This window comes from Bos mutus, chromosome 3 (assembly GCF_027580195.1).
Source record: "Bos mutus isolate GX-2022 chromosome 3, NWIPB_WYAK_1.1, whole genome shotgun sequence".
In the NCBI taxonomy this organism is placed as follows: Eukaryota; Metazoa; Chordata; class Mammalia; order Artiodactyla; family Bovidae; genus Bos; species Bos mutus.
The window spans coordinates 91,371,361-91,396,559 of NC_091619.1; the positions used below are offsets into that span (position 1 = coordinate 91,371,361).

The 25,199-nt window shown below is 41.2% G+C and overlaps 1 protein-coding gene across 1 annotated transcript in view; it reads right to left on the reverse strand.

Moving 5' to 3' along the window:
- Positions 1–24,667, reverse strand: part of ZYG11A (zyg-11 family member A, cell cycle regulator) — a 66,027-nt gene extending 41,360 nt beyond the window's left edge. Inside the window, exons 1-2 of the mRNA XM_070368041.1 lie at positions 24,578–24,667; positions 7,757–7,922 (exon numbers count right to left, since the gene is read on the reverse strand). Coding sequence (XP_070224142.1) covers positions 7,757–7,922; positions 24,578–24,667 — 256 coding nt within the window. The remainder of the gene's footprint in view (positions 1–7,756; positions 7,923–24,577) is intronic.
- Positions 24,668–25,199: the final 532 nt, after the last annotated feature.

Genomic DNA, 25,199 nt, shown 5'->3' on the forward strand with positions numbered 1-25,199 from the left:
TTCCCACCTTAGGAAACTAGAAAAAGAAGAACAAATTAAATCACAAGTAAGCAGAAGAAAAGAAGTAAGAACTACAGCAGAGGGCATAACATCAGCAGCATGGTAGAGTGAAACACTACTGTGGGCTCTCCCCTCTAATCTATTAGGTTGGTGCAAAAGTAATTGAGGTTTTGCATTATTGAACTTTGCCATTGGATATTGGGATACATTCTTAAATAAATGTGGTTCCATCATTTTAATGTGCATTTCTCACTTTATGTTTTTTGCTAATGACTTGTTACATGCTGTTTCAATTCAATTCAGTTCAGTTCAGTCGCTCGGTCATGTCTGACTCTTTGCAACCCCATGGACTGAAGCATGCCAGGCCTCCCTGTCCATCACCAGCTCCTGGAGTTTACTCAAACTCATGTCCACTGAGTCAGTGATGCCATCCAACCATCTCATCGTCTGTCATCCCCTTCTCCTCCTGCCCTCAATCTTTCCCAGCGTTAGAGTCTTTTCCAATGAATCAGCTCTTCACATCAGGTGGCCAAAGTACTGGAGTTTCAGCTTTAGCATCACTCCTTCCAAAGAAATCCCAGGGCTGATCTCCTTCAGAATGGACTGGTTGAATCTCCCTGCAGTCCAAGGGACTCTCAAGAGTCTTCTCCAACACCACAGTTCAAAAGCATCGATTCTTCAGCCCTCATCTTTCTTTATAATCCAACTCTCACATCCATATATGACTACTGGAAAAACCATAGCCTTGACTAGATGGACCTTTTTGGCAAAGTAATGTCTCTGCTTTTGAATATGCTATCTAGTTTAGTCATAACTTTTCTTCCAAGGAGCAAGTGTTTTTTAATTTCATGGCTGCAGTCACCTTCTGTAGTGATTTTGGAGCCCAAGAAAATAAAGTCTGTCACTGTTCCCACTGTTTCCCCATCTATTTGCCATTAAGTGATGAGACCAGATGCCATGATCTTCATTTTCTGAATGTCGAGCTTTAAGCCAACTTTTTCACTCTCATCTTTCACTTTCATCAAGAGACTTTAGTTCTTTGGCTTTCTGCCATAAGGGTGATATCATATTTGAGGTTACTGATATTTCTCCCAGCAAACTTGATTCCAGCTTGTGCTTCATCCAGCATTTCTCATGCTGTTTATTGTTATTTATTTTAGACTACAGAAATGATGTTAGACAAAAAGCAAATTGAGCAATTTTCTTATTCAAGTTCAAAATGGATTGTAAAGCAGTGGAGAAGAACTCAGGCAACATCAACAACGCATGTGGCCCAGGAACTGATAACGAACATACAATGCAGTGATGGTTCAAGAAGTTTTAAAAGCAGACAAGTTGAGCAGTTTTAAAAGCAGACTCGAAGATGAGGAGTGTAGTAGCTGGCCATTGAAAGTTGACAACGACCGACTGAGAGCAAAGAGAGAAGCTGATCCTCTTAAAACTACGTGAGATGTGGCTGAAGAACTCAGCATTGACCATCCTGCAGTCATTTGGCATTTGAGGCAAACTGGAAAGGTGAAAAAGTTCAGTAACTGGGTGCCTCATGAGGTGACTGAAAATCAAAAAAATCATTGTTTTGAAGTGTTGTTTTCTCTTATTCTACCCAACAACAACGAACCATTTCTCCGACTATAATGCCCAACCCCACGTCATACAACCAATGTTTCAAAAGTTGAACAAACTGGGCTAAAAGTTTTGCCTCATCCACCATATTCACCTGACTTCCCACTAACCGACTGCCACTTCTTCAAGCATCTCGACAACTTTCTGCAGGGAAAATGCTTCCACAACCAACAGAGGCAGAAAATGCCTTCCAAGAGTTCACTGAATCCCAAAATACAGATTTTTATTCTACAGGAATAAAAAAACTTACTTCTCATTGGAAAAACGTTGATTGTAATGGTTCCTTTTTTGATTAATAAAGATGTGTTTGAGCCTGAAGGAGCGGCGGTGAGGAGATACCCCTTGTTCAAGGTAAGAGAAACCAAAGTAAGATGGTAGGTGTTGCAAGAGGGCATCAGAGGGCAGACATACTGAAACCATACTCACAAAAAACTAGTCAATCTAATCACACTAGGACCACAGCCTTGTCTAACTCAATGAAACTAAGCCACGCCCGTGGGGCCACCCAAGACAGGTGGGTTATGGTGGAGAGGTCTGACAGAATGTGGTCCACTGGAGAAGGGAATGGCAAACTACTTCAGTATTCTTGCCTTGAGAACCCCATGAACAGTATGAAAAGGCAAAATGACAGGATACTGAAAGAGGAACTCCCCAGCTCAGTAACTGCCCAATATGCTACTGGAGATCAGTGGAGAAATAACTCCAGAAAGAATGAAGGGATGGAGCCAGGCAAAAACAATACCCAGTTGTGGATGCGACTGATGATAGAAGAAAGGTCCAATGCTGTAAAGAGGAATATTGCATAGGAACCTGGAATGTCAGGTCCATGAATCAAGGCAAATTGGAAGTGGTCAAACAAGAGATGGCAAGAGTGAAAGTCAACATTCTAGGAATCAGCGAACTAAAATGGACTGGAATGGGTGAATTTAACTCAGATGACCATTATATCTACTACTGCGGGCAGGAATCCCTCAGAAGAAATGGAGTAGCCATCATGGTCAAAAGAGTCCGAAATGCAGCAGTTGGATGCAATCTCAAAAACGAGAGAATGATTTCTGTTCGTTTCCAAGGCAAAGCATTCAATATCACAGTAATCTAAGTCTATGCCCCAATCAGTAACACTAAAGAAGCTGAAGTTGAACGGTTCTACGAAGACCTACAAGACCTTTTAGAACTAACAGCCAAAAAAGATGTCCTTTTCATTATAGGGGACTGGAATGCAAAAGGAGGAAGTCAAGAAACACCTGGAGTAACAGGCAAATTTGGCCTTGGAATACGGAATGAAGCAGGGCAAGACTAATAGAGTTTTGCCAAGAAAATGCACTGGTCAAAGCAAACACCCTCTTCCAACAACACAAGAGAAGACTCTATACATGGACATCACCAGATGGTCGACACTGAAATCAGATTGATTATATTCTTTGTAGCCAAAGATGGAGAAGCTCTACACAGTCAACAAAAACAAGACCAGGAGCTGACTGTGGCTCAGATCATGAACTCCTTATTGCCAAATTCAGACTGAAATTGAAGAAAGTAGGGAAAACCACTAGACCATTCAGGTATGACCTAAATCAAATCCCTTATGATTATACAGTGGAAGTGAGAAACAGATTTAAGGGACTAGATCTGATAGAGTGCCTGATGAACTATGGATGGAGGTTCGTGACACTGTACAGGAGACAGGGATCAAGACCATCCCCAAGAAAAAGAAATGCAAAAAAGCAAAATGGCTGTCTGGGGAGGCCTTACAAATAGCTGTGAAAAGAAGGGAAGCAAAAAGCAAAGGAGAAAAGGAAAGATATAAGCATCTGAATGCAGAGTTCCAAAGAATAGCAAGAAGAGATAAGAAAGCCTTCCTCAGTGATCAATGCAAAGAAACAGAGGAAAACAATAGAATGGGAAACACTAGAGATCTCTTCAAGAAACTTAGAGATACCAAAGGAACATTTCATGCAAAGATGGGCTCGATAAAGGACAGAAATGGTATGGACCTAACAGAAGCAGAAGATATTAAGAAGAGGTGGCAAGAATACACAGAAGAACTGTACAAAAAAGATCTTCATGACCCAGATAATCACGATGGTGTGATCACTCATCTAGAGCCAGACATCCTGGAATGTGAAGTCAAGTGGGCCTTAGAAAGCATCACTATGAACAAAGCTAGTGGAGGTGATAGAATTCCAGTTGAGCTATTTCAAATCCTGAAAGATGATGCTGTGAAAGTGCTGCACTCAATATGCCAGCACATTTGGAAAACTCAGCAGTGGCCACAGGACTGGAAAAGGTCAGTTTTCATTCCAATCCCAAAGAAAGGCAATGCCAAAGAATGCTCAAACTACCGCACAATTGCACTCATCTCACACGCTAGTAAAGTAATGCTCAAAATTCTCCCAAGCCAGGCTTCAGCAATACATGAACTGTGAACTTCCAGATGTTCAAGCTGGTTTTAGAAAAGTCAGAGGAACCAGCGATCAAATTGCCAACATCCTCTGGATCATGGAAAAAGCAAGAGAGTTCCGGAAAAACATCTATTTCTGCTTTATTGACTATGCCAAAGCCTTTGACTGTGTGAATCACATAAACTGTTGAAAATTCTGAAAGAGATGGGAATACCAGACCACCTGACCTGCCTCTTGAGAAATCTGTATGCAGGTCAGGAAGCAACAGTTAGAACTGGACATGGAACAACAGACTGGTTCCAAATAGGAAAAGGAGTACGTCAAGGCTGTATATTGTCACCCTGCTTATTCAACTTATATGCAGAGTACATCATGAGAAACGCTGGGCTGGAAGAAGCACAAGCTGGAATCAAGTCTGCCGGGAGAAATATCAATAACCTCAGATATGCAGATGACACCACCCTTATGGCAGAAAGTGAAGAGGAACTAAAAAGCCTCTTGAGGAAGGTGAAGGAGGAGAGTGAAAAAGTTGGCCTAAAGCTCAACATTCAGAAAACAAAGATCATGGCATCTGGTCCCATCACTTCATGGGAAATAGATGGGGAAACAGTGGAAACAGTGTCAGACTTTATTTTTGGGGGCTCCAAAATCACTGCAGATGGTGACTGCAGCCATGAAATTAAAAGACGTTTACTCCTTGGAAGGAAAGTTATGACCAACCTAGATAGCATATTCAAAAGCAGAGACACTACTTTGCCAATAAAGGTCCGTCTACTCAAGGCTATGGTTTTTCCAGTGGTCATGTACGGATGTGAGAGTTAGACTGTGAAGAAAGCTGAGCGCCAAAGAACTGATGCTTTTGAACTGTGGTGTTGGAGAAGACTCTTGAGAGTCTTGGACTGCAAAGAGATCCAACCAGTCCATTCTGAAGGAAATCAGCCCTGGGATTTCTTTGGAAGGAATGATGCTAAAGCTGAAACTCCAGTACTTTGGCCACCTCATGTGAAGAGTTGACTCATTGGAAAAGACTCTGATGCTGGGAGGGATTGGGGGCAGGAGGAGAAGGGGACGACAGAGGATGAGATGGCTGGATGGCATCACTGACTCGATAGACGCTGAGTCTGAGTGAACTCTGGAGTTGGTGATAACGGGGAGGCCTGGCGTGCTGCGATTCATGGGGTCACAAAGAGTCGGACATGACTGAGCGACTGAACTGAACTGAACTGATAATGATTTAAAATTAAAATTCACAGTCTGAAGAATTGCCATTACTTTTTCACCAACCTAAAACATCTACAATGCATACATAAACAACTCATATAACTTAATATCAAGAAAACAAACAATTCTATTTAGAAATGGAAAGAAGATCTAAACAGACATTTCTCCAAAGACATGCATATGCCCAATAGGCACATGAAAAGATTTATGTGTTACATCACTAATCACCAGGGAAGTCCAAATCAAAACCAGAATGAGGGATCACCTCACACCCGTCAGAACTGCTGTCATCAGACAGAACTCAAAGAACAAATGCTGGTGAGGAGGTGGAGAAAAGGAAACCCTCATATACTGTCGGTGGGAATGTAAAAACTGGTGCAGCTACTGTGGAAAACACTGTGGAGTTTTCTTAAAAAAACTCAACTATCATATGACCAGCAATTCCACTCCTGGGCATATAATCCATGAAAAAAATAAAACACTGATCTGAAAATATATATACATCCTGATGTTCACAGGAGCATTATTTACAACTGCCAAGAAATGGAAGCAACGTAAGGGTCCAGCAACAGATGAATGGATACCATCTATACAACAAATGTTAAAGGAGATTCTCTAGGCGGAAAACACAAGAGAAGAAAAAGACCTATAAAAACAATTTTTAAAACGGCAACAGGAACATACATACCAATAACAGATGAATAGATAAAGGAGGTATATGTGTATTTTTTATATTTATATTTTATATCATGCTCAGTCACATCTCACTCTTTGTGACTCCATGAACTATAGCCTGCCAGGCTCCTCTTGTCTATGGAAGTTTTCAGCAAGAATACTGGAGTGGGTAGCCATTCCCTTCTCCAAGGGATCTTCCCAATCCAGGGATCAAACCCAGGTCTCCTGCATTGAAAGCAGATTCTTTACTGTCTGAGCCACCAGGGAAGCCAATTAGCTATTAGGGAAATGCACATAAAAATCAGAATAGATACCATTTCACATCCACCAGAATGGCTATCATCAAAGTCATTAGATAACAAGTTTTGGTAAGAATGTGGAGAAATTGGAACTCTTCTGTTCCAACTGCTGGTGGGAACATAAAATGGTACAGCTACTTTGGGAAAGAATTTGAAGTTCTTCAAAAAGTTAAACACAAAGCTACCACTTAACCCAGCAATTCCACTCCTGGGTATAAACTCTAAGATATAAAAGCATATATCCACACACACAAATGTGTACACTAATGTTTATAGAAGCATTATTCATAATAGCCAAAATGTGTAATAAAAACAACACAGGGACTTCCCTGCAGTCTAGGAGTTAAGATTTTGCCTTCCGGTGCAGAGGGTGAGGGTTCAGTCCCTGGTCTGGGAGCTACAATCCCACACATTTTGTGGTCAAAAAAGCAAAACATAAAACAGAAGCAATATTGTAACAAATTCAATAAAGACTTAAAAATGGTCCACATTTAAACAAAAATCTTAAAAACAACCTAATGTTCATCAACTGAGAAACGAATAAATGGTAGTATATGGATATAATGGAATATTACACAGCCATAAAAATTCAGTAGTAGTTGATATTACAAAATGGATGAACCTTGACAATATTATGCTAAATGAAAGAAGCAAGACACAATGCTGCTGCTGTTGCTAAGTCGCGTCAGTCGTGTCCACCTCTGTGTGACCCCATAGATGGCAGCCCACCAGGCTCCCCCGTCCCTGGGATTCTCCAGGCAAGAACACTGGAGTGGGTTGCCATTTCCTTCTCCAATGCATGGAAGTGAAAAGTGAAAGTGAAGTCGCTCAGTCATGTCCGACTCTTAGCGACCCCATGGACTGCAGCCTTCCAGGCTCCTCCATCCATGGGATTTTCCAGGCAAGAGTACTGGAGTGGGGTACCATTGCCTTCTCCGAAGACACAATAGGTCACATATTAAGTGATTCCATTTACACTAAATGTTCAAAAAAGGCAAATCCATAGAGGTAGAAAGTAGATTGGTGACTGCTAAGAATTATAGGGGGATGAATAACATGTTTTTTGTTTTGTTTTGTTTTTGAGGTGATGAAAACTGCCTGGGATGATGGCTGCACAAATCTGTGAATATGCTAAAAAAAATAACTCAACTATATACTTTAAATGGATGAATTATACACTATGTGAATTTTATCTCAATCATGTGTTACTCTCCAAAATTTTTCATTAAGAAAACACTAACATAACAAACAAAGCCCTTTGAAAGCCCTACTACAAAAAGAAGCAAAGGAAAAAATTTTTAAAGGTTCATATTCACAATCAAAAGAATGGGAGATGAGACTATAGCAATAGCAGGGCAAACCTAGAAGGAAGATAATTTTCATTAAAGGATCCCAGAAAGATTCTGAAAATCAACCTCCACACAAACTTCTACATTTCTTAGCAGGTTGTTGAGAGGAACAAAACAGAATTATATGCAAAAGTGCTTTTCAAATAGTAAAGTGCTATAAATGTACACAAAAAAGCAGTCTTATCGTTACCTTGCCGAGTCATCAACCAAACGAATCGGTCAGCTAATTCCTGAGGAAAACACCAATGCTCCGGAAGACAGAGTGTTCCATCAGATCTTTCAGAACACAATTTCTCCAGGTTAGCAATCAGGACGTTCAGGCATATGTTGACCAAAGAGTAGGGAGATGCGTCCTCCTAGCAAACAAACCCCCAAACAAACAAACTTGTTACATCTACAAAAATTCAACATAAAAGTGGTCATGTTATACATGAGAATATCTTAAGATACATTTTTCTAACTGTAATGATTTATATGTAATGAAACCACCTTATTCCAATTATCAACCATGTGGAAGATTTTTACCTGTTGTAGCTTCTGTTGTATCTTTAAAAAAAATTAAGTTCTCTCAATCCTTCACTTATCTCCTGTTCTGTGCCAGCCCCTGAGAATACAGGGATGAGTAAGATATAGCTCTAATCCTTTTGGACCAAACAGTTAAGTAGAGAATACATCCAATAAATCTGACAATTTCAATACAACACAAGGAACTAAACAAGCAGAAATCACACAGTCATTTATTCAGCAAACATTTATTCAGTGATTACCACATGCCAGAGGATAAGAAGGTCTGCCCATTCCCACCCTCAAAAGTGTTCACACTATAAAAGACTGTTATAATCAGGAGGCTGTAGAAGAATACAAACTGAGAGATATAAGACATCTTCGCTAAGAGACTGACATTTGTTCATTCAACAAACATTTGAAAGGTATGGCATTCAGACATAAAGAGAGAGCGATAAGCCAGGGATTGCCATCTTTATCAAATTTTCAACATGCAATACATTCAATGACCTCCACACCACTTTTTACTGAATAAATTCCCTCCATAGTCCAAAGTATAGATTCAGATCAGATCAGATCAGATCAGTCGCTCAGTCGTGTCCGACTCTTTGCGACCCCATGAATCGCAGCACGCCACCTTCATAAATATCCTCAACTCCCTGTTTTCTCTCCTCCATCATGCTCTTCAGATATTCTCCTGGAAGAACTTCGCTATTCACCTTTCTTTATGGCAACACCCAGCAGCTAATCATCTATGAAGAGGGGAAGATTCACACAACATACTATGTCATGGAAAATTCATGAACATTAACTTCAAATGAGCCCTAATAGCTGGAAATCATTCAAAGTCTCCTTAGACAGGGCACTCTCCCACTATCAAGCAATAATTATTTCATGCCTTCTACTTGTTCCTCAAACCCATTTCACACTGGTACCAGAATCTGATCCACTTCAGTGAAAAAAATGAAGCCACCTCCCCATCAAATTTAGCTCAAGACTGCAAGCATCTTTTCCTTGGTCTCCTCTTCTATGGAAAACACGTACATCCTTGCAAAGACCAACACTTCCACATGTGCTGGCTGGATTTCATCCTTCCTGTCTTGGCTCCTCCTGTTGTTTCTTCATTTATTTACATCTTCAAACTATCCTTCTCAAACGGATCATTCTTCTTTTTCCCGGCTGTGCCCTGCAGGAAAGCACAGAGTGCTAACCAACAGACCACCAGGGAATTCCCATAAAATAGATCATTCTTACACAGTTTACTGGAGAAGGTGATGGCACCGCACTCCAGTACTCTTGCCTGGAGAATCCCATGGATGGAGGAGCCTGGTGGGCTGCAGTCCATGGGGTCGCTAAGGGTCGGACACGACTGAGCGACTTCACTTTCACTTTTCACTTTCACACATTGCAGAAGGAAATGGCAACCCACTCCAGTGTTCTTGTCTGGAGAATCCCAGGGGCGGTGGAGCATGGTGGGCTGCCGTCTATGGGGTCGCACAGAGTCGGACGCGACTGAAGCGACTTAGCAGCAGCAACAGCATGCAGTTTATGCTCCATTATTTGCTTTAAAAACAAAAACCTTCTGTTGACTCCCACATTCTCTTCAGTTACTCTTCTTCACAACCAAATTTCTCCAGTAAGTTTACTCTGACTTACTCTGAATACTGTACTATTTTCTTATTCATTGTTTTTCTTTTAATTGTAGTATAATTTATACATAGCAAAAAAAATTATTTTGGTATACAGTTAGTTCAATGAGTTTTGATGAATCCATACAGTTGTGTACGACCACCATAATAAAGATATAGAACAGTTCCATAACACAGAAATTCTCCAGTGTCCCTTTGCAGACAATCCCTCTTAACAATCCCAAGCAACTACTCATCTTTGTTCTGTCTCCAGTGTCCTGCCTTCCCCAAAATGTCATATAAACAGAATCATTAAGTAATTAGGCCTTTCAAATCTGACTTCTTTCATTTTGCATAATGCATTTTAACACAGGTTCTTGGTGGTGTTGCATGCTTCTGTAGTTTGTTCCTTTTTATTGCTGAGAAGCATTCCACTGTAATGAATATACTAGAATTTCTTTCTTTACCAACTGAAGAGCATTTGGATTATTTGCACTTTAGACAAATTTGAAGAAAGCTGTAACAACTCACATAAAATTTTTTTAATTTATTTTTGGTTGGGCTGGTTCTTTGTTGTGCTCAGGCTTTCTCCAGTTGCAGCATATGGGCTCAGTAGTTGTGGCTTGCAGGCTCTAGAGCTTAGCTGAGCTTAGTTGTTCTGTGGCATGTACAGTCTTTCCAGATGATTCCAGGAATCGAACCTGTGTCCCTTGTACTGGCTGTTGAATTCCCAACCAGTAGACCACCAGGGAAGTCCCTGGTGGGGCTTCCCACATAAACTTTTGTGGGAACACAGTTTTCATTTTTCATGGGTAGTCACCTAAAAATGGGATTTCTGTGTCCCTGGAATTCCACACTTGCTACAAGTGTGAATTTAACTTTACATAAGACAGTACTCACCTGTTCTTGTAATGTGGCTCTATTATTTTGCATTCCCAAAAGACCTTATGAGAGTTTAAACTGCTTCAAACCCTGGCCACGTCGGAATTCATGCAGAAAAAAGCATCAATTTCAGGGAAGCAAAAAAATTCCCTGAAACAGTCTTAGCAGACTTTTACTTGTGTCTCAAAACCCAGAATTGGTTCATATGCCCATGTGAAAATGGAAATTATGCTTCCCATGGGTAATTTCTACAGATCTACCTTCCAGGTCACTATTTCTTTACTCTGTCACATTTAGTTCTTCATAGTCTGATTATATATTGCTCTTTTTTCATTTTTTTATTTCATCATTTGTTTCAGTTCAGTTCAGTCGCTCAGTCGTGTCCGACTCTGCGACCCCACGAATTGCAGCATGCCAGGCCACCCTGTCCATCACCAACTCCCGGAATCCACCCAAACCCATGTCCATTGAGTCGGTGATGCCATCCAACCATCCCATCCTCTCTCGTCCCCTTCTCCTGCCCTCAATCTTTCCCAGAATCAGGGTCTTTTCAAATGAGTCAGCTTTCTGCATCAGGTGGCCAAAGTATTGGAGTTTCAGCTTCAACATCAGTTCTTCCAATGAACACCCAGGACTGATCTCCCTCAGGATGGACTGGTTGGATCTCCTTGCTGTCCAAGGGGCTCTCAAGAGTCTTCTCCAACACCACAGTTCAAAAGCATCAATTCTTCGGCGCTCAGCTTTCTTTATAGGCCAACTCTCACATCCATACATGATCACTGGAAAAACCTTAGCCTTGACCAGACGGACCTTTGTTGACAAACTAATGTCTCTGCTTTTTAATATGCTGTCTAGGTTGATCATAACTTTCCTTCCAAGGAGTAAGCGTCTTTTAATTTCATGGCTGCAGTCACCATCTGCAGTGATTTTGGAAGCCAGAAAAATAAAGTCAGCCACTGTTTCCCCATCTATTTGCCATGAAGTGATGGGACCAGATGCCATGATATTATTTTTTTGAATGTTGAGCTTTAAGCCAACTTTTCACTCTCCACTTTCACTTTCATCAAGAGGCTCTTTAGTTCTTCCTCAATTTCTGCCATAAGGGTGGTGTCATCTGCATATCTGAGGTGATTGATATTTCTCCCAGCAATCTTGATTCCAGCTTGTGCTTCTTCCAGCCCAGCATTTCTCATGATGTACTCTGCATATAACTTAATTATGCAGGGTGACAATATACAGCCTTGACGTACTCCTTTTCCTATTTGGAACCAGTCTGTTGTTCCATGTCCAGTTCTAACTGTTGCTTCCTGACCTGCATACAGGTTTCTCAAGAGGCAGGTCCAGTGGTCTGGTATGCCCATCTCTTTCAAAACTTTCCACACTTTATGTGATCCACACAGTCAAAGACTCTGGCATAGTCAATAAAGCAGAAATAGATATTTTTCTGGAACTCTCTTGCTTTCTCGATGATCCAGCGGATGCTGGCAATTTGATCTCTGGTTCCTCTGACTTTTCTAAAACCAGCTTGAACATCTGGAAGTTCACGGCTCACGTATTGCTGAAGCCTGGCTTGGGAGAATTTTGAGCATTACTTTACTAGCGTGTGAGATGAGTGCAATTGTGCGGTAGTTTGAGCATTCTTTGGCATTGCCTTTCTTTGGGATTGGAATGAAAACTGCCCTTTTCCAGTCCTGCGGCCACTGTGAGTTTTCCAAATGTGCTGGCATGTTGAGTGCAGCACTTTCACAGCATTGTCTTTCAGGATTTGAAATAGGTCAACTGGAATTCCATCACCTCCACTAGCTTTGTTCATAGTGATGCTTTCTAAGGCCCACTTGACTTCACATTCCAGGATGTCTGGGTCTAGGTCAGTGATCACACCATCGTGATTATCTGGGTCGTGAAGACTTTTTTTGTACAGTTCTGTGTATTCTTGCCACCTCTTCTTAATATCTTCTGCTTCTGTTAGGTCCATACCATTTCTGTCCTTTATCGAGGCCATCTATGCATGAAATGTTCCCTTGGTATCTCTAAGTTTCTTAAAGAGATCTCTAGTCTTTCCCATTCTGTTGTTTTCCTCTATTTCTTTGAATTGATCGCTGAGGAAGGCTTTCTCATCTCTCCTTGCTATTCTTTGGAACTCTGCATTCAGATGCTTATATCTTTCCTTTTCTCCTTTGCTTTTCACTTCTCTTCTTTTCACAGCTATTTGTAAGGCCTCCTCAGACAGCCATTTTGCTTTTTTGCATTTCTTTTTCTTGGGGATGGTCTTGACTTCTGTCTTCTATACAATGTCACGAACCTCCATCCATAGTTCATCAGGCACTCTGTCTATCAGATCTAGTCCCTTAAATCTATTTCTCACTTCCACTGTATAATCATAAGGGATTTGATTTAGGTCATACCTGAATGGTCTAGTGGTTTTCCCTACTTTTTCAATTTCAGTCTGAATTTGGCAATAAGGAGTTCATGATCTGAGCCACAGTCAGCTCCCAATCTTGTTTTTGCTGCTATATAGCGCTTCTCCATCTGGCTGCAAAGAATATAATCAATCTGATTTTGGTGTCGACCATCTGGTGATGTCCATGTGTAGAGTCTTCTCTTGTGTTGTTGGAAGAGGGTGTTTGCTATGACCAGCGCGTTCTCTTGGCAGAACTCTATTAGCCTTTGCTCTGCTTCATTCTGTACTCCAAGGCCAAATTTGCCTGTTACTCCAGGTGTTTCCTGAATTCCTCCTTTTGCATTCCAGTCCCCTATAATAAAAAGGACATTTTTTGAGGGTGTTCATTCTAGAAGGTCTTGCAGGTCTTCATAGACCGGTTCAACTTCAGCTTCTTCAGCATTACTGGTTGGGGCATAGATTTGGATTACTGTGATATTGAATGGTTTGCCTTGGAAACGAAGAAAGATCATTCTGTCATTTTTGAGATTGCATCCTAGTACTGCCTTTTGGACTCTTTTGTTGATTATGATGGCTACTCCATTTCTTCTAAGGGATTCCTGCCTACAGTAATAGATATAATGGTCATCTGAGTAAATTCACCCATTCCAGTCCATCTAGTTCACTGATTCCTAGAATGTCGACGTTCACTCTTGTCATCTCCTGCTTGACCACTTCCAATTTGCCTTGATTCATTGACCTAACATTCCAGGTTCCTATGCAATATTTATTTAATAAATTTTAAACACACTTGCTTTATAGTGTTTCATTAATACCATTTTCTGAAGTCTGGGAATCTAATTCTGTTGATTCTTTTTTTTAAAGATTTACTTATTTGTTTTTTACTCTGCTGGGTCTTCATTGTACTGTATGGGCTTCTCATTGTAGTGGCTTCTCTTGGTGTGGAGCACAGGCTCTAGAAGACAGGCTTCAGTAGTCGTGGTTCCTGGGCTCTGGAGCACAGGGCTCAGCATTGTGGTGTATAGGCTTAGATGCTCCATGGCATGTGGGATCTTCCCAAACCAGAGATCAAACCTGTTATCTCCTGCACTGGCAGGCAGACTGCCAACCACTACACCAGCAGGACAGCCCCTGATTCTCTTGGTTCTTAATCAGAGAGGTTCATGTTTCATAATTTAAGATGTGAGCTAATCTTTTCTTTTTTTTTAAGGCCTCATGGCACAGTACGCAGGATATTAGTTCCCCAACCAGGGATCAAATCCATACCCCTAGGACTGGGAGTACAGAGTCTTAACCACTGAGCCACATAGAAGTCCATGAGCTAATCTTTAAGTCTCTGAGTTAATCTTTAGTGAGATTTTACTAGACTCCTATGAAACCTGGGTAGAAGATAGGCCACATCGGGTGGTTATGCTAAATGCTACTTACCCAGGGGCATCATCAGTGACCATTTTGATAATTTCTCAGCTACACATTTCCTGAACCAAGCAAGAAATGTCAATTAAAACCCTGAGTCTGAGGACAGAAATGTGATTGCACATTTTTAGGAGATATTTTTCTCATTCAAAAATCCAAGCCAAAACTGACAAGGTCCCCTATTTCTCTTTTCCATAAGCAGACTTTTAGATCTACCATTTCCCTGAAGTATAATCAGCTTTTGTTAGTTCACGTTTATATATATATATTACAATTCACAGTCTCCATTCAAACTTCCCACCTGGTTTTGGCAAAGGTCTAGTCTCTAATCTTTGGCTATTTCAGGGCCTGCTTACAGTGGTGATTTCCAGCTTCTATGAATTGAGTGGGAATGCTGGGGATTTCCTTTACTCTGTAATTGAATTTGCTGCATTTTATCCAGAATATTTCCTTTTAAGGCTTTATGACATTATTTGCCAAATTATTGGACATGGCAGTCTCATATTTAAAATACAGTAAAGATTAAATCCATATAAATGAAGTTTAGAACATATGTAAAATATTTAAATATAAAACAATATATTTTAAAAATATTTTTGTATTCATGACACAGCTTAAATAGAATATATCAATTTTCTGAAGTCCCTACATACCCTTTCCTGATGCTACTTACCCCTTCACCCAGAAGTAACCATTATCCTGAATATTATTTAGTTCTACATGTTTTTGAACTTTATATACATAGAATTATACCACAGTATTTTGTTACTTGTCTTTGTTTTATAAATCAGTAGTATGTTTTAGAGACTGACTTCCCATCAAGACCACTAATGACTAATAACTTTGCCTCTATAATATCTGATTACCGATAACATGATTCTAAATGTTATCTATAAATCCAACGAATTCTACAGTATTATCTTCAGGCCAGATCTCTCGTTAATCCAGTGTTAGGTAACCAGTTGCCTCCCTGACGTATCTACTTAACCATGTCAGACAAACACTTCAAACTTAACATGTAGGAAACTATATTTATCCAGTCTTTCCCTACTCAGGAAATGGTGTAACATCTATTCAGCTGCTTAATCTTTACTGACATTTCCTTATCTTTAATCAACATCCCACAAAACACACAGATCCAATACATTAGCAAATCCTACTGGTTCTACCTGTGCCAGACATCTTCTATTTGCTAACTACCTCCCATCTCACCCCAGACCCACTCAATCTTCTCCACCTCTACTGCTGAGGTGACCTGTGTAGATCCTATGAATAGGTTCTCATGAATAGGTTCCCTTACCCTCTGGCTGTTAGTTTGGTTCTGACATGAAACTCTCAAAAAACTGGAACACGTATTAGTTTCCTAGGTAATTTCCTATAAGAAATTACCACAAAATTGGTGGCTAAAAACAACAGGTATCTACTCTCTCATAGTTCTGGAAGACAGAAGTCCAGAAATCAAGGTATGAGCAGGACCACTGTTCCTCTGAAGGCTCTAGGGAAGAATTCTTACGTTATCAGCTTCTGGGGACTGTGGTTTCCCTTAGCTTGTGGCAGCACAACTCTAATCTTCACATGGCCTTCTTCCCTGTATCTCTAGGTCTCAAATTCTATCCCTTTATCTTATAAACACTATAAATCCAGACATTAGATTTAGGGTCTGGCCTAAAACTTTAGGATGGATCAGATGTTCTCACCAAGATACTCAACCTGGGAATTCCCTGGTGGTCCAGTAGTTAGGACTCTGTGCTTTCCTGCCAAGGGCCCAAATTCAATCCCCAGTCCCACAAGCCACCTGGTGGGGGTGCAGAGAAGCAAGAGGGGAAGATCCTCAACTTAATTACATTTGTAAACATCCTGACTCCAAAGGTCAAATTCACAGGTTCTAAGGGTTAAGACTGGATATAAGTTTTGGGGGTTAAACTCCACACAGATAATTTCCCCTGTTCTTTCTCATTTAAAGTATCTTGGGCTGGCTATGGCATACTAATCACTCCTCTAAGATTAGTCCTCTGTTCTTGCTATTGACTAAATGTCTGCATTCTTCCAAAATTCTTATGCTGCAATCTAACCTCTAATTTGATGTTTGGAGGGAGGAACCTTGGGAAGTCATTAGGTCATGAGGGTAAAGCCTTCACTGAATGGAATTAATGCCCATACAAGAGTGACCTCAGAGAGTTCCCTTGTCCCTTCTGCCATGTGAGAACACAGCAAAAAGATGTATATGAACCAGGAAGCAGGCTCTCACCAGACACCAAATCTTCCAGCACCTTGATCTTGAACTTCCTAGTTTCCAGAACTGTGAGAAATAAATTTATGTTTTTTATGAGTCACCCAGTCTACAGAATTTTAGTCACACCAGCCTAAATGAACTAAGACATTCCTTCTGAGAGGTCCTCTGCGCCTAGGGGTAGCAAGAGCTACTGTCACTAGACATGAAGTAGTATATTATTGTGGTTTTTCCATACCTCTCCCTTATCTTTGGAAGTAATCCCTTAATTAAACTCTCACTGCTGCTGCTAAGTCGCTTCAGTCCGACTCCATGCGACCCCATAGATGGCAGCCCACCAGGCTCCGCCATCCCTGGGATTCTCCAGGCAAGAACACTGGAGAGGGTTGCCATTTCCTTCTCCAAAACTCTCATTAAATTAGCCCTATTCTGACTGTGTCATCTATTTCCTGCTGTATGCCTATCAAACCTCCCAAATAAATTTCTAGTTCATCCCCTTCTTTCTAACTCCACTACCAATTCCTAAGTCAAGTCACTACCATATCTTTCCAAGAATACTAAAAAACTCCAAATTATTCTGCTTCCACTCTTAATCCTTTTCCAATCCATCTCAACCGAGGGTTTAGATTCATCATTTCTAAAATACAAAACACTACTACATAACTCTAATTAACATGTTTTAATGGGTATAAGGTAATAAATCAAAACAAACAAAAAGCTGTATTTTATATACGACCAACAATTAGAAAATTAAACTTTAAAAGTTTACAACAGCATTTTTTGTTTTTGTTTTGTTATTATTTTTGGCCACACCATGTGGCTTGCGCATGCAGTATCTTAATTCCCAGACCAGGGATCAAACCTGTGCTCCTGCATTCTTTAACCACTGGACCTCCAGAGAAGTCCCTTCAATAGCGCTTTAAAAACCTCAGAGAGACTTTCTTGGTAGTCCAGTGACAGACTTCAAACTGGGACTCCAATGCAGGGAGCCAAGGTCTGACCCCTCGGCAGGGCACTAGATCCCACATGCTGCAACCAAGAGTTACAATGCTGCAACTAAAGATCTTCACCCAGCTCAGCCAAAAAAACCTCACGGAAATCCCTGGCGGTCAGTGGTAAGGACACGGCGCTTTCACTGCCGAGGGCCTCAGTTCCATCCCTGGTCAGAAACTAAGATCTCATGAAGGGCAGAACACAGACCAAAAAAAAAAAAAATCTGTTTTAAAAACCTCAAATATAGGCCTGACTCAAAAAGACAACAAAAATCTAAACACACTAGGACCCATGATGTTTAGCTTACAATAAAATATAAGAAATGGTAAGAAGCAGGAAAGAAAATATAATCAGTCACAAGAAATAGATCCAGAGAACTTCCTGGAGGTCTGGTGGTTAGGGCTCCACAATTTCACTACAGAGGGTTTGGGTTTAATCCCTGGATGGGGAACTAAGATCCTACAAGCTGCATGATGCAGCCAAAAAAAGAGAACAAGAAACAGATCTGGAAATAACAAAATTAGCAAACAAGAACTTTAAAATAGGTATTATAATTCATGGATATACAGAAGAATATGAATATAACAAGGGAATAAATATAGAATCTCAACAGAGACTAGACAAAGCCCACATGCAGCAAGAAAATAAATAAATAAAAATAAAAAAAGTCAACAAGGACAATGTCCTATATTTGGAATCTATGAAATTGTTTTATAGCTTAATATTTATTGAATTACATAGCTAATTCGCCAGGTACAAAAAACAATAAACTTAATAACTTTCTTTTTTAAAAAGTCAAAAAATACTGAAATTAGATACAAAATATCAACCAACTGATCCCAGAAGCAAGAATGGACCCAAAGTGAAATAAAAGACACTACAACATGACAAATAGCTAAAAACCTATGATAAAAAGAAAAATCTAAGCTAGGGGTGGGGCAGAGGGAGCTAGAGGTACTGTGGACAGTTTAAAATGAAAAAATGTGACCACTGAATTTTCATCAGAAGTAATGCTAGCCAAAAGACAATGAAGTAACACTTTTAAAGTGCTGTAGAGGGCTCTCCTGGTGACTGAGTCCTAAAGAATCCACCTGCCAGAGCAAGAGACATGGATTCTATCCCTGATTCATGAAGATCCCACATGCCTCAGAGCAACTAAGCCTACGTGCCGCAACTACAGAGCCTGTGCTCTAGAGCCCCAGAGCCACAACTGAGCCTACACGCCAAGCTTCTGCAGCCCGCACATCCTAGAGCCTGTGCTCAGCAACAAGAGAAGGCCCTGCACTGCAACCAGAGAACACCCCTGCTCACCACAACTAAAGAAAAGCCCGTGCAGCAACAAAGATCAAACTAAATAAATAAAATTTTCTAAAAAATTTAAGTGCAGTAGGAAGAAAAGCTAAGTGCATTGAAATATCTTTCAAAAATAAAGGTAAAATAAAGATATTTTCAGACAAAGTAGAAAGAACCTATCATCAGCAGATCTACACTATAAGAAAGGTAAAATGTTCTTTAGGTAAAGAAACATTATACAGGATGGATATTTGGGATCTAGAGAAAAGGGAAGAGTACTGGAAACAGGAGCATGTGGATAAATATACAACTATTTTTCTTATTTCCTAATTTCTTTAATAACTCATCAAAGAAAAAGTAAAAACAATATACTGTGCAACTTAGAAAAGTAAAATGTATTATTTAAACAGTACAAAGGAGAGGAAAGAGGGGAGAAAATCAAAGAACACTGTTGTAAGCTGAAGTGATATATTTAGAAGTAGTGCAGTAAGTCAAACGTGTACAATTTTTTTTTTTTAGTTCTACCAGTTTATTGCTACCAACCCGTGACCCTCCACCCTCATGCACACATGCTCAGTCATGTAACCCCATGGACTGCAGCCTGCCAGGCTCCTCTGTCCATGGACTTTTCCAGGCAAGAATACTGGAGTGGGTTGCCATTTCCTTCTCCAAAACATGTACATTTTAAAACCTAGAGCTGTGACTCTCAAACTTTTTAGTCTTAGCACCAACAGTACTCTTAAAAAACTGGATTATATATATCAACATTTACTGTATTATAAGTTAAAACTAAGAAATCTTTAAAATATTTCATTCAGAAATAATAAAAATTAAACCAATCACATGTTCACACAAAGAACATTTTCTTTTCCCAGTCACACCACATGGCTTGTGGGATCTTAGTTCCCAGACCAAGGACTGAACCTGCACCCGCAGCAGTGAAAGCACCAAGTCCTAACCACTGGATTACCAGGAAGTTCCCAATAAAGAACAGTTTTTTTAAAGAGCTGTATTTTCAAAAAGAATTTTTAAAAGTTTAGTGACAATGGCAGCACTGTTTTACATCTTTGCAAATTTCATTAATGTGAGGCTTAACGAAACAGAATGGGGTCTTAGAGACCCCAGAGGTCTTCAGTCCACATTTTAAAAACTGTTAGCTTTGTGTGACCATTCAGAGAAGAGGAAGAGAACTAGTAAGTCAACAGAAAAGGTAGAATGAAACTTTTAAAATAATCAACTGGAAAAAAAAAAACTCAATGGAGGGAATTCCTTGGCAGTCCAGTGGTTAGGACTCAGCTTTCACTGTCAAAGGTGAGAGTTCAATTCCTGGTCCAGGAACTAAGGTCCAACAATGTAAAGTTAAATTCACAATCAATAAAACCTACCACATCAACACAATAAAGAACAAAAACATACGTCCTTAATATATGCTGAGAAAGTATTTCAACACATTTCAAAACACATTCATGATTTCCATGATTGAAAAAAGCAAAAACAAAAAAAAAATCAGCAAACTAAGAATAGAAGAAAACGTCCTTAATTTGATAAAAGGCATCTATGGGAAAACCAAGAGCTAGAATGATATAAAGATGTCTCTTCTCACCACTTTTCTCTTACATTCTACAAAAAGTCCTAGATATTGCATTTTTTAGAAAAGGAAATATAAAGCACAGATTGAAAGGGAATAAGTAAAGCTGTCTTTATTTGCAGATAACAGATTATAAAGAAAATCTTAAGAAAACATAAAAAAAAAAAAAAAACAATATATGTGGCTTTACATCAGTAGTGACAGTAGCTCCTTCATTCTGATATTGGTTATTTCAGTCTTCCTTTGGTTATCCTGGCTAAAGATCTAGCAATTTTATTGATCTTTACAAAGAACCAACTTTTGATTAAATTTTTTTCTATTTTTTTTAAAGTAGCTTGAGCAAAGTCATAAGATACAAGATCAATACACCCCCCAAACTACAAACTTTTAAAAAATATTCACAGTACTAACAAAAACAGGGATAAATTTAACAAAATATGTAACAGACATTTACATTAAAAACTACAAAACATTGCTAAATAACATTTAAAACAACAGAGAAATCTAAAGGAAAAGTATTCATGAATTGTACAATTTTTTAAATTAACTAAAAATCTTAACCAAATGACCCACACAGAAATGAATTAGTCTGATCACTTTTCTAAAGAAAACCTTGCATTTCAATTACGCCAGTGGCAGCAAAAAATGTACTTGACATGCTGTGCTTGGACATACATTAACAACTCAGCTTTTCCATTAGCTACAAACAAATGTCAGGCTGGATGAATCACAAGATGGAATCAAGACTGCTGGACTAATAGCAACCACCTCAGATATGCAGACGATACCACTCTAATGACAGAAAGTGAAGAGGAACTAAAGAGCCTCTTGATAAGGGTGAAAGTTCAGTTCCGTTCAGTCGCTCAGCCTCTTTGGGACCCCATGCACTGCAGAACACCAGGCTTCCCTATCCATCACCAACTCCCGGAGCTTCTCAAACTCATATTCATCGAGTAGGTGATGCTATCCAACCATCTCATTCTCTGTCGTCTCCTTCTCCTCCTGCCTTCAGTCTTTCTGAGCATCAGGGTCTTTTCAAATGAGTCAGTTCTTCGCATCAGGTGGCCAAGTATTGGAGCTTCTGCTTCAGCATCAGTCCTTCCAATGAATATTCAGGACTGATTTCCTTTAGGATTGACTGGTTGGATCTTGCAGTTCAAGGGCCTCTCAAGAGTCTTCTCCAACACCACAGTTCAAAAGCATCAATTCTTTGGTGCTCAACTTTCTTTATCATCCAACTCTCACATCCATACATGACTACTGGAAAAACCATAGCTTTGACTAGACCGACCTTTGCTGGAAAAGTAGTCTCTGCTTTTTAATATACTGTCTAGGTTTGTCATAGCTTTTCTTCCAAGGGGCAAGCATCTTTTAATCTCATGGCTGCAGTCACCATCTATAGTGATTTTGAAGCCCAAGAATATAAAGTCTGTCACTGTTTCCATTTTTTCCCCATCTATCTGCCTTGAAGTGATGGGACCAGAGGCCATGATCATCATTTTTTGAATGTTGAGTTTTAAGCCAGCTTTTTCACTCTCCTCTTTCACTTTCATCAAGAGGCTCTTTAAAAAAAAAAAAAAGCTCTTTACTTCCTCTTCACTTTGGCCATAAGGGTGGTATCATCTGTGTATCTGAGGTTACTGATATTTCTCCTGGCAATCCTGATTCCAGCTTGTGCTTCATCCAGTCTGGTTTTGTCACTGCTTCCACTTTTTCTCCTCCTGTTTGCCATGAAGTGATGGGACCAGACGCCATGATCTTAGTTTTTAAAATGGTGAATTTTAAGCCAGCTTTTTCACTCTCGTCTTTCAACCTCATACCCCAACAGTATACATTCAAAAAACTAAGATGACGGCATCTGGTCCCATCACTTCATGACAAAGAGAAAAAGTGGAAGCAGTGGCAAACTTTATTTTCTTGGGTTCCAAAATCACTGCAGACTGTGACTGCAGTCATGAAATTAAAAGACGCCTGTGCTATGGAAGGAAAGCTATGACAAACCCAGACAGAGTATCAAAAAGCAGAGCCATCACTTTGCCGACAAAGGTCCAAATAGTCAAAGGTATGGTTTTTCCAGTAGTCATATACGGATGTGAGAGTTGGACGATAAAGAAGGCTGAGTGCCAAAGAACTGATGCTTTCAAATTGGGGTGCTAGTGAAGACTCTTCAGAGTTGCTTGGACAGCAAGATCAAACCAGTCAATCCTAAAGGAAATCAACCCTAAATATTCATTGGAAGGACTGATGCTGAAGCTGAAACTCCAATATTTTGGCCACCTAAGGCAAAAAGCTGACTCACTGGAAAAGACCCTTATGCTGGGAAAGTGAAAGTCATTCAGTCCTGTCTGACTCTTTTCGACCTCATGGACTTTACAGTCCATGGAATTCTCCAGGCCAGAATACTGGAGAGGGTAGCCTTGCCCTTCTTTCAGGTGATCTCAACCCAGGGACAGAACCCAGGTCTCCGGCATTGCAGGCAGATTCTTGAGCCAAAAGGGAAGCCCAAGAATACTGAAGAGGGTAGCCTATCCCTTCTCCAGCAGATCTTCCCTACCGAGGAATCTCCTGCATTGCAGGCGGACTCTTGACCAACTGAGCTAACAGGGAAGAACAATGCCGGGGAAGATTGAAGGCAAAAGGAGAAGGGAGAGGCAGAGGATAAGATGATGAGATAGAACATCACCAACCCAAAAGACAAGACGTGAATTTGCACAAACTCCAGGAGAGAGTGAAAGACAGGGGAGTGGAGCAGTGTTGCTGCCCGTCGGATCGCTAAAGAGCCAGATAGGACTTAGCAACTGAACAATAACAAATAAATGTATGCATTATTTAAGAAGCTTTTAAAAGTGAGTCCAAAAGGGTCTACAGGATTACAGGTTAGATCTCTGCAGGACACAAAGGCCAACAAGGCGTTAGTGTGTAAAGTGCAACCTCAATCAGAATATTTCCTTTCCTCCATACTATATGGGTTCACTAGATTTTGAGTTCTAAGAAGGGAGGCCCTTGGGGTTTTGTAGAATATGGAATCACATCAGAAATGATGTCAGGTTTAAGATCCTGAGCAAGTCAAGGGTTCTCAATTTTCCTACACACTAGTAAAATGGAGACCATCAATGCCTACCAAAAAATCCGAGAGATTTTAGAAATGCGACAACTGATACACAGTAGGCTCCAAATACACACTCTTTTGGTTTGCGTGTTGCTCAATTTCGTTTGAAAGGCATTCCGAGGGAAACGGTGCGCGGGGCCGAAAAGAACACATGGAATTTTAGGAATTTCACTTTGGGGTTCCAGTTCTTCCAGGCGGGCTCTTTCTATTAACAATCCCAGGACCGACAGGTCGCATACTCTGGGGAGCAACAAGTCCCCAACATACGTTAGGGAAGAGTTGAAGTTTAAGGCATTTGGGCGCAGGATGACAATAAATGCCACGGGCCAAGCATAAAGCCACGCCCAGTGCTTACGTCTAAACTTAACACCACCTTGCAAAATTGCTGTCGCCCGCGCTTGCACGTAGTCTTCCCAGGAGGCGCTAGTCAATACGCCTGCCAATGCAGGAGACAGGAGAGACGCGTTCGATCCCTGGGTAGGGAAGATACCCCTGGGGGAGGGCATGGCAATCCACTCCAGTATTCTTACTGGAGAATCCCATGGACAGAGAAGCCTGGTGGACTACAGTCCCTAGGGTCGCAAAGAGTTGGAAACGACTGAAGCGACTTAGCACGCACGCACTCACTTACACAGGAGAACCAAGGGGACCAGAGGAGAAGACCCGCCCAAGGTCAAGCGGGAGGCGGGACACACCCCGCCACTCCTCCGCTGCGCAGGGTCGGCGCGCTCGGAGGCTGGGACGCCCCGGGCGGAAAACTCCTCTCCGACAAGCACTTCCCAGCATCTGAACACAGAAGCCTAACAGGGGCTCAGCCTCTTCAGACGTTACCCCCCGCGTAGGTCAAACGAGCCAAAAATGTCTCCGCACGGTCCCCGACGACTTGCCGTGCTCGCCCAGGGCTGACGTCCAGCCGAGGTTCGCGTTCCATTTCCTACCCCCGATTCTTGCCCTCCTCGGAGCTCACCTGCACCACGAGGAAGCCTAGTACATCCTTCCGAGCGTCCGGAGGGACGATGGTCCGGGGCGAAAGGCCCGGGTGCAAGAAGTGAACCATGGCGACTGTGAGGCGTCGAGGAGAGAGTTGCCGTCGAGGTGGGCCTGGATCCCGCGAGAGTTCGACCCGCGCCAGGAAGCAGCTGAGCAACACCCGCGAGCTGACACTCAGCGATCGAGCCGCGAGGTTTGAAATGCCGGGCGCGGCGACGCGCACTCGCCCACCGTAGACCCCGCCCCCAGGACGGGCCTCACCACCCCCACCCCGGCCACCCACCACTCCATCCGGTGAGGACCCAGCTGTTCTCCTTCCACCTCCTTCACGCCGTACAGACAACTCAACTCCTACCCCCACGTCTATGCCCAAGTCTCCCACAAAACCTACGCCATAGGGTTCAATACCACGTTCCCTTTGCCCGTCAAAGGCACGCCCATGGACCAGCTCTGTGGAGTTGGGAAACAGAATATGGTGGTCCCTCTCTGTCCCCAGGGGCATTGATTTCAGGGTCCACCATACCCAAATCCCGTGAAACTGAAGTGCCTTATAAAAAAGAGTAGTATTTGGGTATAACTTACATACTTCCTCCTCTATA